At 39.2% G+C, this 18,096-nt stretch overlaps 1 protein-coding gene across 3 annotated transcripts in view; it reads right to left on the reverse strand.

Annotated features, from left to right (window-relative positions):
• Positions 1 to 192: 192 nt before the first annotated feature.
• The window catches only part of pds5b (PDS5 cohesin associated factor B), a 43,803-nt gene continuing 25,899 nt past the window's right edge, over positions 193 to 18,096 (reverse strand). For all 3 annotated transcript variants that reach the window (XM_055196973.2, XM_055196972.2, XM_055196974.2), the window contains 22 exons: positions 16,929 to 17,042; positions 16,490 to 16,571; positions 16,360 to 16,408; positions 16,124 to 16,263; positions 15,901 to 16,016; positions 15,711 to 15,816; positions 15,377 to 15,537; positions 15,053 to 15,176; positions 14,749 to 14,907; positions 11,910 to 11,978; positions 11,451 to 11,587; positions 10,798 to 10,921; positions 9,968 to 10,172; positions 7,649 to 7,763; positions 7,265 to 7,397; positions 5,002 to 5,121; positions 4,828 to 4,890; positions 4,602 to 4,744; positions 1,722 to 2,183; positions 1,278 to 1,376; positions 1,095 to 1,203; positions 193 to 998 (listed from right to left, as the gene is read on the reverse strand). In XM_055196973.2, the coding sequence (XP_055052948.2) occupies positions 963 to 998; positions 1,095 to 1,203; positions 1,278 to 1,376; positions 1,722 to 2,183; positions 4,602 to 4,744; positions 4,828 to 4,890; positions 5,002 to 5,121; positions 7,265 to 7,397; positions 7,649 to 7,763; positions 9,968 to 10,172; positions 10,798 to 10,921; positions 11,451 to 11,587; positions 11,910 to 11,978; positions 14,749 to 14,907; positions 15,053 to 15,176; positions 15,377 to 15,537; positions 15,711 to 15,816; positions 15,901 to 16,016; positions 16,124 to 16,263; positions 16,360 to 16,408; positions 16,490 to 16,571; positions 16,929 to 17,042 (2,866 nt within the window). In that variant the 3' untranslated portion in view covers positions 193 to 962. The remainder of the gene's footprint in view (positions 999 to 1,094; positions 1,204 to 1,277; positions 1,377 to 1,721; positions 2,184 to 4,601; positions 4,745 to 4,827; positions 4,891 to 5,001; positions 5,122 to 7,264; positions 7,398 to 7,648; positions 7,764 to 9,967; positions 10,173 to 10,797; positions 10,922 to 11,450; positions 11,588 to 11,909; positions 11,979 to 14,748; positions 14,908 to 15,052; positions 15,177 to 15,376; positions 15,538 to 15,710; positions 15,817 to 15,900; positions 16,017 to 16,123; positions 16,264 to 16,359; positions 16,409 to 16,489; positions 16,572 to 16,928; positions 17,043 to 18,096) is intronic.

The following is an 18,096-nucleotide window of genomic DNA, read 5'->3' on the forward strand; positions in this document are numbered from 1 at the left end:
TTAATCAATTGTGAAAAGTGCTATATACATAAAATTTAATTGAACTTTTAAGACTTTTAAGATCAAAATTTAATATGCAGTTGCCATAATAAAAGTCCTTTTTAAGTATACCTAAATTGATTTAAAATGAGTTTTGGATAAACTTTACTGATGGACAGATTTTACCTTAAAATGAAAACATTACAATTAAAGTAACGTGAATACCAAACATTTATTTATACAGAATATTTTATTGGTTCAGCAGACTGAAAAACTGATTCAGGTGGTGGAGGGGGAGAATATCTTCAATTGTTTCCCAACACACAGCCAATATTAAAACAGACTCTCTGTACCATCCTCTCTGTTACAAACACTGATAAAATCAAATACTGGGCTGTAAAAAGTAACAGATATGCGAGTTCATCATCAGACCAGTGTTTCTTTTATCTGCAGAGGCACATTTGCACATGCACAACCATATGCACACAAGAATTACACAAATGAGAAGGGTTAAAAAAGGAAAGGATAAAAAGACGAACAAATTTTAAAAAAGAAACTACAAAATGGTTATTCATGTAGCACAGTACAGAATGATATACAGAAGACACACAGAACAGATACAGTACTGCTAAAAGAGTTTTTTCTTTACTTGGACAGATCAGCTGGTGCAATATATTTAAAGCTGGAGGTAAAAGCTATACAAGTTGCCTCCCTAACCTTAGGTGGGTGGGTGGGTGGTGGGGGGAGTAAGAGCCCAAAACAAAACTATTTACATTTCATTTCATTTCTCATAAGATTAAGATCACATGGTCGGCACACGTAACAAAAACGAGTCATGGTGAAAAGGTGGGGCGGTACGACGGAAAAGACGGCAAAATACAGCGGAAGCAGATGCATGGCTCCATGAAGTCCAAACTTTTTAACAGTTCACTCTTTCTACGGGACTTTTATCAATCCCTTGCATTTCATACGCATCAGTGCACTCATCTTCGGTCCCTTCTTCCTGCCTTTCTCCGGACCTAGGAGACAAATCGGTTTTAATATTGTAAACGTTATTCTCCATGTAGATTATTCATTTTAAAGCCCTAGAAATCACAATGGTAGAAAGAACTCACTTTAGGTGAAGAGTCTATTGACTCCTCCTCTTCATCACTTTGCAGAGCTGTGTCCATCTCCTCTTCAGACTCCTCCTCTTGGTTGGCTGCAGCTTTAGATCTGCCAGCACTGAAACAGAAATGAGTCAAATGAAATCCATGAAAACAGACAAACACAGAGGGATCCTTCGGCCTTGTATTTACCTGGCTTTCTTGGCTGCTGTCTGTGATTTTGGAGGTCGTCCTCTCCTTTTTTGAGGTGTAGATTCCACAGAATCACTGGGGTTAACTGATGCCTCGGCTCTGTAAAATAAATAAATAATAATTATAGCAAATAATAATCTTTTCTATAGTATTACATTACTGATTTTACTGGTAAAATGGTCATGCAGTTGCCGCTATGTCATTTTCAAGTGAACCAAGTCAAGTGAACTAATATTCATGAGCCATTTACAACATTTAGTATAGAAAATTAAGTAGGCCTACTAAGTGAATATATTGTTATGCTCCCACTAAATTTGCACATTTGCACCTGTCGTCTGACTGTACCGGGTCAACATTAAAGCTTACATATCATTGTTTAATCTGTTGATATTCAAGCAAACTTCTTGGCTACTAAATATTTTGGTATCGTGATGCTTTGGTTACCTTGGTTTGCGTCCTCTTCTGCCTTTGGGCTTCACTTCCATATTTTCACTGCCCCCATCATCATCGTCTTCTTCCTCATCCTCCTGCTCCTCCTCGTTCTCTTCCTCTGCAGGTGGAGCAGCCTTCTTTCGGCCCCTCCTGCCTTTGTTGGGCGTTTCGTCTTTGGCGGCAGCCGACTTTGGGGGCCGTCCTCGGCGTCCCCTCTTGGGCGGGCTGTTCTGTTCGTCTTCGGTCTCCAATGTCGTCTCCGCCATGCTGCTGTCCTCACCCCACTGGTCCTCGGTGTCATCTGTACTCGTGTTGGCTTTCTTCCGGCCCCGTTTGGGTTTGGACTCCAGGCCCTTGTCCTCCTGGTTTGAGGCGGCACCCCGTTTGCGGCCCCTGGTGGGCTTTTCGGTCTCAGACGGGCTTTTCATTGAAATGTCTTCATTTTCACTGTGGTCAAGATCGGCTGTGTCCAGTCTGGTGTGAGAAAAGAGAAAACTTGGGTGAGGGTGGCTTTTGGTGAGCTGCTATGTGGTTGGTTGGGTGTAACAATCCAGCATATTGAGAACCAATAGTGTGTATACCATAATACAAACTAACTAATCACCTCTAGTCATAGGATTAAGGTACAGAGTGAGTTACAAGTCCAAGTTTTAAATTTGGGGTTAGGGGTTCGAACAGTGTTCTAGCTTATTTTCCCAAAGGCAGTGGACACACAATGGAGGAAAGTTTCATAAATAATGCTCATTTAGAAGAAAACATGTAAGACGCACTTAGAGGGTTTTGCATCTGAGCTCTTTAAATCTCTCAAGCATGACCGTAGTCATATAAAAGCCATTTAGAGGTACATCCCTCAAATTACAACGCGAGAGCTATATACGTGGCACAGCACAGGTACAGGGAAACAGCAATTACTCTTCCTTGGTGACGCACATCCATTCAAAAGGATCTCAAATACCCCTAATCAGTGATGTTTCAACATCATAAAAGCTCAAACTCTCAGAGACGACAGTCACGCACGTCCCCCCTGTCTCCGGTCGTGCTCGGATACTGAAAGACAGTCTGATTACAGAACACCCTGACCTCGCGAAAGCTCATTTTAACCACAATAGGAAGTAAAAGCCGGGGTGTGCATTATGAAAAAATCATTTTAATAACATCTAAATCTGATTCAAACTATATCACGCTGCAGTGAGCGTGTTATTAGATTCATAAGAGACAGAGTGCGCTTCGTATCATTTATGGACATCACTATTAGTTTAATGGGAAATCTGGAACGAGTTCAATCTAGAAAAGACATCATGCCATGATAAGGCATTTTGCCTTTAGGATATAGTGATGATGACCACTTTTCAAACAAAGTGAACTTTTGTGTCAGTTCTTCAATAATAGGATAATGTCCATAGATAGACAGACATAGAAAGAGACTGATAGACACAGACAGACAGACAGACCGACCAACCGAATGAGACAGACAGACCGACAGACACAGTCAGACAGACCGACTGACCGACCCAGACAGACAGACGGACCAATAGACACAGACAGACCAACAGACAGACCAATAGACACAGAGAACTATACACACAGACAGACCGACCGACCGACCCAGACAGACAGACAGACCGATAGACACAGACCAACCGACCAACCAACCGACACGGACAGACCGCTAGACAGACAGACATCGATAGACACAGACCAACCGACCAACCAACCGACACGGACAGACCGCTAGACAGACAGACATCGATAGACACAGAGATCGATAGACACAGACAGACCGACGGACTGACCGAAAGACACAGACAGACAGACAGATTTCTAGACAGACAGACAGACACAGACCAACAGACACAGACAGACTGATTGCTAGACAGACAGACAGACAGACCGACCGACTGAAAGACACAGACAGGCAGACAGACCAATAGACACAGAGATTGATACACACAGACAGACCGACCGACATACACAGACAAACCAACCGACCGACATACACAGACAGACACGGACAGACCGACAGACAGATCGCTAGACAGACACAGACCAACAGACACAGACAGACAGACCAATAGACACAGAGATTGATACACACAGACAGAACAACCGATATACACAGACCAACCGACAGACAAAGACAGACAGACACGGACGGACAGACCGAAAGACACAGACAGACAGATTGCTAGACAGACAGACAGATCGACTGAAAGACACAGAAAGATAGACATAAGAGATCGATACACACAGACAGATCGACCAACAGACACACCGATAGACACACCAATAGACACAGAGATCGATACACACAGACATACCGACCGACATACACAGACAGATCGATAGACACAGACAGACCAACCCACCGACATGGACAGACACAGACAGACAGACTGACACAAACAGATCCCTAGACAGACAAACAGACTGACCGAAAGACAGACAGACCGATAGACATAAGAGATTGATATACACAGAAAGACCGACAGACCGATAGACAAACAGACATTGATATTGACAGATAGACAAAGATTGACAGATAGATAGACAGACAGACAGATATACAGAGACAGACAGAAAGATATACAGACAGACAGACAGAAAGCTATACAGACAGACAGACAGATAGATATACAGACAGACAGACAGGGGCCATTTCTCAGGCTGCATACATCATCAAGCCTGGTTAATTTAAGTTTAAAGCATTACATTCACAAGTTCGTAAGCATATGACAACAATTTACGATGATCCAAGAATAATAGTCAACTTTATAATTGTTAATTTTCTGAAATAAGAGTCTTGATGATGTTGGCAGGCTGCAGCCTTCGGATTAAGAAACAGCAATAGATGGATAGATAGACTTCAGAAACACAAGTGTTTGTTTCACTAACCGTCCTTTACTGCGGCCGGGTGAGCTGGGGTTCGAGTTGCTGCTTGCGTTACTGATGGTCTCCATGCGTGAGAGTTTGGTCTGCAGTTTTCCTGTGGCCGACAGAGGCTTGTTTACAGCGCCCAGCACGTTTGCTGCCTTCGGCTGAACATAGGAAAAAGGATCAGGCCAGTTTTAACTTAGCTTGAGAGAACTTTAAAAGCATAGAAAGCAGGTAAAACATGTACCTTTCCTGGGGTGAAGAAAGACTTCATCTCAGGAGGCAGATAGTTTTTCGTATTACTGAAATTCTGAAAGCCAGTGAGAGATTTTAGTCACAGATTGGAAAAATGTATTGTATGGCAAGTCTCTGAAATCCTAGTCTGTCTTTGATGGAAGCAGGAAGCCAGTATTGTAAGCACCTTGTCAGGTTGTGTGAAGTATCGTGCAGGTAGTACTGGATCCTTAGGAGACTCCAAACTGTACGTGGTGCTCTTGGACATGACAATGTTCATGGCAACATCACACACTGTGTAGAGTTTCTCATAAGAGTGAGATTTTATTGTGAATAAACAAATAAAAAGTTGATTGTAGTGATGCACCGATGCATCGGCCGCCGATATTTATCGGCCGATTTTTGATGAATTTGAAACCATCGGCATATCGGCAATAGCACGAGAAAGGCCGATACCGATTGTTTATTAATTAACCGCATAAAGTCAATGAAGTGCATGTTCAATTAAAATGATTTAATGTTTGGGTGTGCACTAGGGCTGTTCCGAATACCATTTTTTGAGCTTCAAAGCTCTAGTAGAAATCAAATCAAATATTCAAAGCTTCGGAAGGAGGGGCTGAACATATTTTTCTCTTTAATAAAGGCAGGAATCTGTGTGCGTATGTAGCGGCGTGCCTGTCACGCGTGCTGCGAGATCAGCATTAGTGAAACAAAACACGAGCAAAACTTTTAATAAGGTAACGTTAGCCTAACATTTTTCTAACAAACAAACACTCCCGTATAAGAAATTAGAAGCATAGTAATTACTGATAACGTAAAGGGTAACTTAGCCCATTTAAATAAAACAACGTAAATAAATGAACGAATGAATGAAGTTCAACAAACTGTAATAAAACGGTAGCATACTTTTAAAATCAAGTTTATTTACTAACACTTACACCATCCAATATGTTTTTCATCAGTAGAACAATAAAGAAGATATTTTGCAGAAACCCCAGTGCTCCGTCATGCAAGCCAACCGATCCGCCACTTTAAACATGTATATCTAATACAAAAGTAATCCCCCATAACTCCGTGTGACATATTGATGTCTTGTGAAGCAAATCAATCAGTTTTTGCAAAAAACTGAACGTTATTTACAACACTATTAGTGTGAATGCCAAAGCAGGAAGCCCGCTTTGAGGCGATCTCTTTCTGATCTCTTCTACTGGTGCAGTTTGGTGCTGTTGGGTATGGATGTTGGTCTCTCTGCGCCACCTATAGAGCTGGAGCGTGAAGCGCACTTCCTGCTTGGCAAAAGCTCTGCATTAACGCTGTAAAATATATATATATTCGAATCTCAAAACTGAAAATCTAATGTCAACCAACGGAACGAATATTCGAACATTCTGGTCCAGCCCTAGTGTGCACTATACTTAAGCACAGACAGAAAACCTTTGTTAAGCTGGCTCAAATGTCTTGGACAATAAAAGAAACAGACTGCACTTTAGTGGGGCAAGAAGTCCAACTTTTTTGAAGTAGCAATATTTATACTCTGTTTAAAGCAATAGCACTGGCATTATTTATGTTTATTAAAGAAATCCATTATATGTAAAAAAAAAATGAGTTAATGTTGTTAATAAAAGAAATGCTGAATAGCAAAAACCACCTTTGAAGGTTGTCCTGTTGTCGTATTATATTTGTTTTAGCTTAATTTGTGCCTCTTATTATGTTGGTCAGTTGAATGTTAATTAGATACAATCCATGTTCAGTAAAAATAATTTGATGCAGAAATAAACTAGCTAATAGACCAACTGTATAGTGTTGTATAGTGTTTAATATCGGTATCGGCATCGGTATCGGTCAGAAGTTGTCTGCTTAAATCGGTATCGGTATCGGCCCAAAAAAATCCTATCGGTGCATCCCTAGTTGATTGAGTTTATACAGCAAGATAACTATAACTAACTGTAACAAAAAACACAGTTTGGATGCAAAAGCTGCTAAATGGCAACGTACTGTACATTCATCACATACTTTCGCTTTCTCTAAAATTGAAATGAAAAATAAAAAACATTCCTTATATTTAGACATCAAATATTTTCGTGACCAGCGCCATTTCATTGAGAGATAAATACTAGCTTGCATCTGATGCTGTAATAACAGTCTCATGGTCAAGTAGTATGGCTGGTAATTTCACTGCCAAAATCATTTCACTGCCAATTTGAAGTGTGGCAAAAAAAAAATATTTGGACAATGCTGGCAGATGACGATAGATGTTGTGAAATGCATTATAAAATAAACCCATTTTGAAAAAGCAAAGCATTTTTTGGTAACACTTTACCAAATTTGTTAACATTGATAATTGATTGCTTGATAATATTTGTTAATTTATGTCAACTAATGCATAAACTAATGTCTACGAATGGAACCTTATTGTAAAGTCTCTGCCATTTCATTCTAATTCAACAAACCTCATTTATCTTGAGATCATCCGGACACTGTCCATCTTTAGTCTGTTTTATATTTTCTATCATTTTCCGGATAAATGCATGACTGTTGTTTTCATTTTTGGCCATTAGGATCTCCAGAACAAACCACAAAGCCCTGCAGGAGAGAGCAAGAGAGAAACATCATCTTCAAGATTAAAGGCAGATGGCAACGCTAAACCATATTTATCAGCGATATCAGCCAAACATCTAACAAGCACCACATTTTCTCCACTATTTGTAACATCTGATAAGCAACATATTGCAAACAAAATACCTTGCCCGAATAACACATCTGACATTTTTAAAGCCTGAAATGACAAACGAATAATTCTGCAATGAAAACAGACGAGGCTCGTGTGGACTCACTCTTTGATGTCTTTGAGCTGCTCAATGTCCTGGACCTTCACGTAGTCTGGGTCATGGACCAGGAGGTGAATTGCATATGGCACCACGTATTCTGGCAAGAGCGATATTAGCTTTTCTGCAGTACACAAACACAAGCGGACATATTCAGACAATCTGTGGCCCAAGTTACTGAACAATAGACTTTGGCCTATAAATATGAATTACAACTGGAAAAAGATTCATGTGCTCCAACAATCTCACAGTAAGAAATCAAAATGGCTGACCCGAAAAATGCTGACATGCAATAATTCCAAAAGCAATGCTCAAATCAATGGATTTATTGCTTTTGTGCAAAAATAATCAGTTTTTATAATAAATCTTTGAAAATCAAATGATGGATATGAATTTTTTATGTTTTTATAACCTAAAGATGCTATGTGAAAGTTTGTAACAGAAAATAGTGGTTTTTACAGGGCTCAACGCAAATGTTTTTTTATACTGGCCCCAATAAAAAACATCAAAAATATATTCAAAAGTCAAATATAATTGTACACATATACAACAGACATGTTCCAACGAAAAAAGGCTCCCAACTTCTCTGCTTTACCTGTAAACTGACAGCAAACTGTGCAAAATATTGCATTGTTTCTTTCGTCGTGTTTTACCCAAGTAAATGTCTGCTTCCAAGATGTTAAATAATATACAGGGTTCAACATAAAGGACTGCCCGGTGCAAGCGTGAGAGACGTTCAGACCAGTAAAAAGATTTGCCACTTGCCTGATTGGGCCAGTGCTTCACCCTCACTGACTAAAATATATTTTTCATCAATGTATATTATTTAACATCTTGGACATTTACTTGGGTAAAACAAGACAAAAGAAACAATGCAATATTTTGCACAGTTTGCAGTCAGTTTACAGGTAAATCAGAAAAGTTGGGAACCTTTAATCGTTGGAACATACCTGTTGTATATGTATACAATTATATTTAACTTATAATAATTTTTTTTAAATATGTGACACTGACATTTTTTTATTGGGGCCAGTGAAAAATTTGGCAGGGCAAGTGAAAACCCAAACCACTGGCCCGAAAAAAATATTTACATTGAGCCCTGATATACATCGATGAAAATATATATTAGTGACTGAAGGTGAAGCACTGGCCCAATCGGGCAAGTGACAATAATTTTTACTGGCCCGAACATCTCTCACACTTACAGTCCTTTATGTTGAGCCCTGTTTTATCTTGTCACTTTCTTGGTATAGAAAACAAATGTTTACCGAAATTAGTCAAAATGGATTTATTGCGTTTTGGAACAAAACTATTTATATACACACTACATATCAAGAGTTTGGTTCCAAAACGCGATAAACACCATTTTTGAGTTACTGCCAAAATCAGTATTATATCAGGTCAGTATTTAAAAGTAAATTCTTAATTTTACGCAAAATCAAATATCCGCAGTGTTATTCTGTCATCTTTTCTCCCTTTTTTCCCAAAACGAGATATACGCCACTCCTCTTTTTCTACAGAACGCAATAAATCCGCTCCACATATTACAGCGCACCATTCCACGCAATGTAAACAAACAATGGCGGCGCATAGTTTTCCTCATCTACTTTGTACTTCGTGATCAACAAACAAACAAAAGCAAAATAATACTTTAATGGCATTGATAAACCTGTGGTGGTTTTCAGTGACAGGAAAGATTGTAAGTCATCAACATCCAATAACTTAAGCGAGAGGCACTCGGGAGACGGGTGCTTGTTCTCCCGACAGCATCTGTGAAGTTTATGTAATTCTAACACATTGACCCCAGGTGATCTTATGAAAAACTTTCCATTATTTTACTCAAAGTCAACGAAAATCAAGTAGGACCAATACATTTTACAGCGGATCGCTTTGAAAAACGACGGCATCAAGTATAACCGCAGCAATGACAGTGTTCTTAATATGACAAAGTAAGTGTTTTGATTAATGCCATTAATGTTTATTTTTTATCAGTGTATACCACTAGTCAACTAAATTAATATATATCATGGCAAAGATGAATGCACATTTATACATTGATTGAATAGATTTATAGCATTTTGGGGGAAAAAAAATTATTAGTTTTTATAATGAATCTTTGAAATTCAATTTAAGGATTTGAATTTTTTATGTTTTTATAACCTAAAGATGTGAAAGTTTGTAACAAAAAAATAGTGTTTTTCATCTTGTCACTTTCTTAGTGTATAGAAAACACGTTTTTACAGCAATGTCAAAATGGATTTATTGCGTTTTGGAACAAAACTCTTCATATACAGAAGACTATAATATAATGATATGGGCTGTCCATACCGCTGACTGCTGCGTGCTGTTTCAGATATTCCCGTCGCAGGTTGATGTTTTTGACCAGGCACTGGCGGGCATGCGCCCTGCGCTCCTTTACTGGGTCTTTGGCACACAGTGTAAACACGGCCAGGTACTCCAGTGGCAGACGCAATCTGCACAGACCTTTGTGCAGTTTCTGGGCAAAACCCTGTCGCACCTGGTAACACTCATCCTGAGAAAGACAAAAGACTGGATTAATGACCAAGCCTTTATGCTTTTATTTAAATAAAAAAAAACAGACCCTCCAGAGTAACTGAGGATAAGGGCTTGAGATCAAAGGCACTATGGTTACAGGAATGGCCCATCTAGACTTTGAACTGTTCCTTGTTCCCTGTCTAAATGTAAATCTTATCAAAACATTTCTAGTTCGGTTAAACTATCCCCCTTCACCACATCACCCACCACTACATAAACCCTAAAGCTAGCTACTGATTTTATTGGGCACGATAAGTAACACTGCAATGTTGTGAGTTGGTTTCCAGCCAGCACTTCAGTGACCTTTTACGTGGTTTATATAAGATATGCGGATCATAAACTGGTCATCAGAATAAATTTTATAGCAAAGCTGGTGACCTGGAACATATTGAGCTTCAATACTAGCAAACAGCCCCAAAGTCAGAGCAGTGTAACCTATTAAAAGGATATTATGGGACATTTCTTTGACATTAAGATTAAAGATAATGTTAAAACCGACAGAGCACAACTATTAAATTTAACATCAGACCGACAGTAAGCCAGAGAGCGCTGAGCAAGCAATAAGATCATAATCTTGCTCTCAATAAGCCAGTGAGTCTTACGTTAATGACGAGAGCACAGAGCTGGTACTGCTCCAGGGTGATGATCTCATGGTAGCACGGCTCCTGAGCGAGGCGAAGGATCGCGCAGCCGGCTGCCAGCCGCAGACGAGACATGTCTGGCTTCCTGTACACCACACATAATGAAATTAGCACTGATAAATCAGTAAAAAAATCTAACATATAATCTGTGCCACAGATTGCTGTAATCAAATCTACTTTGCTCATTAATAGCTGACAGTTTTGATGATGTTTTAGGGAGCATGTACACCAAATTTATTTGATAAAATGTCATAAAACTGGGGCCCCCAGGAGTTCACGGTCCCCAAACTGAGAATCACTGTCACGCTCTATAAATTATTTGTATACTACACATTATTTTTGCCTTAAAGGCGGGGTGCACAATTTTTGTAATATGCTTTGGAAAAGGGAGTCAGGCCGAGTACCAAAACACACTTGTAGCAGTAAAGGGCGGGTCTATGAAAAGATGGTCCAAATTCTTTTGGGGTAGGGGCTTGTTTGTTTAGGTGATATCAAATGTCAACATTGGCTTTCAGAGATCATGCACCCTGCCTTTAATTCTATCATCCTGATACACACACAGTGGCATCAATGCTACTATGTTTGAAAAGCTGAGACTTCAAAAGGTCACTCACCCCATCTTGCCCTGCTCTGTCAGATCACCATCACTGCTCAGGATGGCTGTGAGCATTCTCAGAGTAGAGTTACCGGATTTACTTTGGTTGTTCTTCACACCGAGCAGCCACCTCACCATCAGTTTAATACCCTGAATCTGATACACAGAAGAACACTGAATTCACACTCGGCTGCTTCTTTAATATCCGTTGTGGTGACAGCAACCTCTGCAACCATTCATTCCCAATGCGAAAGGCAAAATATAACAGTTATAATATAAAAGTGTTTCTAATTTACTGCTGGAGGGGAAAGAGCAGAAAGAAGTCATATTACCGCCTACCCATCTCTGCTTTGGATTCAATGCAATGCAGACTGAGATGGTAATCATTCGGCTGCTTTCCTCAATAAATGCAGAATGAATAATAAATGGCCAAACAGAAATGCAGAGCACAGCAGCTGAAGGACATGCGGCATCTTACCTTAGCTAACGTTTCGGGAGAAACCTCATCGTCTGGAACCCAAAGCTTGGTGGTTTTCTTGCCAGGAATCTTTGAGAAAACAGACAGAATCTAGATTAGTATCATCAGTCACTCAAAACACAGAGGCACCATTGACTTCAATAGTATTCTTTTACCCTACTATGGAAGTCAATGAGGCCTCTGATCGGCTTGGTTACTAACATTCCTTAAAATATCTACGTTCGTATTCATCAGAAAGAAATTTATACAGGTTTGTAACAACATGACAGTAAGTAAATTACTTTTTTTTTTTAATTTTGGGGTAAACTATCCCAAATAAAAAGAATCTTGCTAACAAGCTTAACCTGCCAAATAAACAGTTCTTGTAAGCAGATGGCAAGTTAAATGTCTTCTTGCGCTAAAAATTAACAACTTGCTTTAAAACCACTACAAAACAAAATAAATCTAAAACATAAACGTCTATGAACAGAAATAATTATGACAGAATGAGTGACAGAATGAGTTCTTGTCAATTTTAAGTTTAAAATGGTCGAACAGTGTGCATGGGGTACATGCAACTCTGACACTAGGTATCCCGAGAGGCTGGGCGACATTGTGGATTTTTTACCCTTTCCCAAGCTACATCTCAACCCAGATAATGTTAATTGTCTGCTCTGGATTAAGTTATGCGGTAGACCACAACACCAACTAAACGTGGATAAATTAAACAAGGATGTCTACATCTGTTCTAAACTAAGTCAACAACGTATTTGAATGTTATCTTTAACATTATTAACATAGCGTTAGCCTAACATTAGAAAACATTAACATTAGCTTCTAGCTGCGTTGTACATCATGTCACTTAGCTTCATTAACGTATCTGTAAATAACTGAGATATCAAATGTTATTTGTAATAGCAATGTTGTGCTGAATGATTCATGTAAGTACTGTAGCACCAAACTAACGGATAGGTACTCTTGGTTAAGATGGTAAAAATGCTTGTCCTGGAAACCTATGCAACTTAGACCTGTATATATTTAATTTGATCATGATGGCAACGAGATGCGGTTTATCACGTTTACACTGTGACCTGTACATTTTTGCCTGGAGCTGAAGCTTTTCATCGACCTTCTCAACAATAAAATTATTAATATAACCCTCCAATGCATAGTTAAGACCCTTTTGGTGACTTCGAGATGATATATAGTCTTTCTGTCTCCAAAAATCATCAATTGCCTCCTGTGAAATGTCACCTACTGTGACAGCTGCCATAGCGCCTGTCACTAGGGGTGTGACGGTTATTATATAACCGTGAGACCGACGGTTATAGTTGAACACCGTCATTAGAACTCTATATCCGACAGAACCGTGTTATTAAAATATTAAAAAATATATATCATAAAGAATGTTTAAATACTAATTAAAAACAATTGTCAACAGTCTGTGTTACACGCCCCACCATGTTATTACGTAACGAAAAATACAGAGCGGAGCAGACACTGACAACGCGCTGACATACAGGAGAGACCAGGACACTTTTTGGTTACTTTTGAGATTAAAGTTTAACATATTAAACAAAGTCTGAAAGCACATTCACTGCTAGTTGTCTTGCTGGTAATTGTAAATAAACGTAGAGCAAGTAGCTAATCAGTGTTTAGTTTATTCAAATGCTAGTTTCACATCGCAAGCATGAGCACTGAGCAGCGCGTATGCGGAGAACGTTTGCCGCGCGTGGACATTGTGCTTTTTACACCGGCTGCGTTTGCAGCGCATATGGCGCAGTTTAATAACAGTATAACAATCTCAAGTTCACATTACTTTATTTTACATGCATTTATGAGCAAAACCTCTTCAAGACGCTTTTTAATCCACATTGTTTTCGTGCTGTTCAGGTCCGTGTAATGACAGATATAGACTAGACATTAAAAGCCCAATGCACAAATCTGTTTCTCTGAAGATTATTAAGATAATGATAGATAGAGGATTCATTTATGCTGGGCAGAGAGTGACAGCGCAGTCTTCTGGCAACAACGTGTTTTTTAAATATTTAATTGCTTTCTGTTAAATTTCTCAAAGTCATTACCGTTTAAAACACACTTGGCATCACATTCATGATTTTATGGTAAAATGACACTTTCGCGTCAATCCACGAGCATTTAAACAAGCAACCCCCCCCCCCCCCCCCAGACGGTTATGTGACGAACCGTCACATTTGACTCGCGTCATAACCATCATCACCAATTCTGAAACCGGCACAGCCCTACCTGTCACCGAATGTTGATCGTTTGTCAGAGTGAGTGAAGGGGGCGTGGCTTAGCCATAGGTCAATTACGTTTCTCTCACTACTTCTTCTTGTACTTACATTAGTTGATATAAGACTTATTTACATAAATTAATCAGGCTAAATATAATAACTCATTAAGGCTAAAGTAGTTGCACCGGGCAAATAAACTCAAATGCCTATGCATATTTAATGGCTGCCTTAACCAATGGCATAATTTTGGGATGGGACTCTTTATTTGGGCCAGCCACTTTCTGGAATGTTCAGAAAACCTGTTTGCAAACAATGATTAATTTTGCAACAATGTCTCATCAAAGATATTTAATATTACAAAATGCGTCACTGGTATTGATATAAATGGGGCAGATTGCACTGGTCAGAATGGCCTCTCTAGTCCCGCCTCCCAGTAAGAAAAAAAGCTTATCGTCAATCAGAATCCTCTGGGAGAGGGACAAAATCGACAGGTCTTGTTTGTCTTGTTCCTGACCTGAAGGCCTTGCAAATATGATGGCATCTTTAGGTCAAATATGATGGCAGGCTTTACTCCTGAACAGTAATGAGGTGATGCTATAACTCACCCGATCGTTCATTAGCAGGTCTTTGACGATGAAACTGGCCACTAAAGATTTAAGTGGAGCTGCAAACTGTTCTGGGGCCAGCATGGCCAGGTGTCCCAGCGTGGTTAAAGGTGTGATGAGCTGCTCCATGTTCTCTGTGTCTAGACCTTTATGCAGAGGCTACGCAGAGGAGACAGAAGAGTTGAATGTGAAAGTCTAGCTACGCAAGCACATCCGCAATAACATATAATGTCATTCGCTGTTATAACCAAAGCTCTTTATTTGATAGTAGGTAGGCAGCCAAGGACACTGTTAGAGCTCTTACCTCAAATATTTGTGCAAAGTGGGTGTCTCGGTTGGAGAACATGGCATGGATGCAGTGGATGGCATATTTGGCCTGGCGTGGAGGACCTTTCTTTGCTTTGTGCTGCAGTACTGGTAATAAAACTCTAGGGGGCAGAAGGAAGTAAAACAGGCAGAGTTGAATAGCAGCAACTACTCTATATTGTACTCAATACAACTGCACTGAACACAGCAGTACACAAAACTACTTAATTTTTTTATTTATTACAAAGATGCAGCACCTCAGGAACCAAAAGCATGTATCTCTCTGTGAACAAGTGAAAATTTAGATCAGATTTAAACTTACGATTTGATGTGTGGGAAACTCTCCTCTAGTTTGTTGCCTGTGTTTTTAAAGATCTGGAGTGCCGCCTCAGCGACCTTCTCATCGTCCATCTTTAGACAGCCCAGCAACGATTCGAAGGTCTCGGCAGAGTGGAACGACACAGGGTGGGTGAAGGACAGGACCTGAAGGGTGTAAAGAAACATTTACATTTAAGTCTTTTATTAAAACAATGTTAAGCTTACATGATCATATATATTTAAAAGTTTAAGTTGTCATCAATTAGTCCCTTAGCCATTAGTGGAACTATAAGTCAAATAAAATAATGAATCAAGAACTATGAGGATTTTATACTTGCCTTCAGCAGCTCAAGACCGGCTCGAATCGCTTGTTCAGTCGGGACTCCCTCATCTTCATCATCAGCAGTCCCTTCTATAGATTTGTTCACCTGTTTTATAAGTGCACTGTAGAGCAAGAAATAAACACAGTGAATGTGGCTGATGAGAAGCAAATGATGTTACATTTTTCTGTATTAAAGTTTAATGTACCTGATGGATTCTGTGTCGATATGGACAGGTGCTATCCTCTCCAGTAAAAACTTCACCATCTCAAGGAAAGGGTTGCTGGGTTGTTTGGGGCTGCCCAGCTTTTTAGTAATTTCTTTCTGCGATTAAAAAAGCCACAACTCAAACTACAAAAGTGACAACCATAAATAAGCACCTGAAGTGACCCAAACATCTTTACTCGAAGAATTAAAGTACAAGTTCTTACCACGCAGACCTCAGCCTGCTTACATGAGCAGGCCGGGCTCACAAGAGTATCCAACTGCTTTCTGATCTTATCATCCTCCTCAAGAACCTGAGCAAGCTTCTTGACAAAGTCCTGCGTCTTGCCGGGGTCCGGAAGATTTCCTTAAACACAGACGGAGATAAAGATACGCATCTTACTACAGCTTCATACAGAAGGTTGAAAGAACAGCTTGAGTATTAGGAGACAACGTGACTTACTTGTTATAACCATGACTTTTGAGAACACAGCTTTGTTGTAAGAGTCGGACTGAAAAATATTTCGGTGTGAAAAATCAATTCAGGAATATTTAACCACAGGTAAAACTAACAATGGTGAAGAAAAACCTACTTTTGGCTGTTTTACGAGATCTAGGAGATCTTTGACATGGTGTCTCAGCATGTTCTGACACTTCCACATTTCATTCAGAGCTCTGTCAGAAATGAACCACAAAACATATTTTAATTACTGAGTAATAACATTTTCATTGCCATTTCATTGAAATTACTGAACCTAAATATAAGAGCCTGATAAAAATGCTAATGCTAGTCAGCTGCACTCGGAGGGTTTTGTATTTAAGGTCTTCATATTGTAATATGATGTGAGGTTCATACATGTACAGGTAAAAAATGTTAATGTAAAAGATACCTTTTTATGATAAAATATAAAAATAATATTTTTTAAATGGTATAACATGCACTAATAACGGTAGTTTAAAGTGGTTTTGTGCAACAATTTCTGCATAAAAGCAGATGTTTCTGATAAATAAACCAAGAATTACTGCACCTACTTGACAGCATTTCCATCCAATGTGGCATACAGGTAATACAGACATTTCATCCTCTCTGCTGTCTCCAGATTGTGTGGTACTAGATACTGGGCGAAAATCCTCTCCACGAGTAACCTAAAAAAAAAAACACCCATCATAATATGACTTTTAACTTTTAATTAAGATGGTTAATTAGTTTTTTAGACATGTTATTACCCAATGTTCTAATAAAATGAGAACTGTAAAACGATGACTGCTCAAATGGATGAGCCAATCAAAACACAAGATTGCATTTCTGCACTGTTGCCATCACACAAATGAATGATGCAATAACATTAAAATCCATTCGGAGATTAACTGTACAATTGGGTGTTGTATATCTCAACACACCGCAAGGTCTGAAATAACTGAGAAGATACAGTACTGCGTTTTAAACGAACAACACAGATAAGGATGCTCCGATTGATCATTATAGGCTAATAAATGTTTTTAAAAAAGTTTGATTGGTGGTCTAAATAAAGGTCAATTAGAAGAGCCAATCAGATGACACTAAACTCGCAAGACTCGCTTTTAAGCTAGATGTGTTCAATATCATGTGATGCTGTGCAGACTGACAGATGACAACAAAGTTGACAGCAAACATGTTGCCTGTCAAAAAAGAACAAGTTGGCAAATTATGATGCTTTAATTTTATAATCTTTAATGTTTAATAATACTTTGTTTAAAAAAAGATATAAATATATGGCTTTAAATAGCCCCTTTGATCAGTACTGGACGATACTGCTTATAGTGATCGGCCCAAAAAAATCCTGATCGGAGTAGACCCACATAACCTGGTTTGTGACTAGTGTGTGATTGCTCCGTACTGTGTCTGGGTCTGGTTTGGTTGCAAAGGTGGGCTTGGGCACAGAACGCACATGTGAGTGCAAATCAGTTCAAAAGGTGAGACATCATCTGCTAATGTAAAAACGTTCTGATGTGTGCAGCCCAGTTACTTTTAAATGTCTAATGGGCATAAGTGATAGATCGACTAATCACAGTATTAGGCATGTGAGAGTGCTGAGTATCACCGCACCCCAAACGAGCCACAAACTTACCAATATGATGGGCTCCATTGTCAGGGCTCTAGACTAACTTTTTGCACTGGTTGCACTGGTGCGGCATAGTGCTGTGTTCAAAATATGAATAC

The sequence above is a fragment of the Misgurnus anguillicaudatus genome, chromosome 24, assembly GCF_027580225.2.
Source record: "Misgurnus anguillicaudatus chromosome 24, ASM2758022v2, whole genome shotgun sequence".
NCBI lineage: Eukaryota > Metazoa > Chordata > Actinopteri > Cypriniformes > Cobitidae > Misgurnus > Misgurnus anguillicaudatus.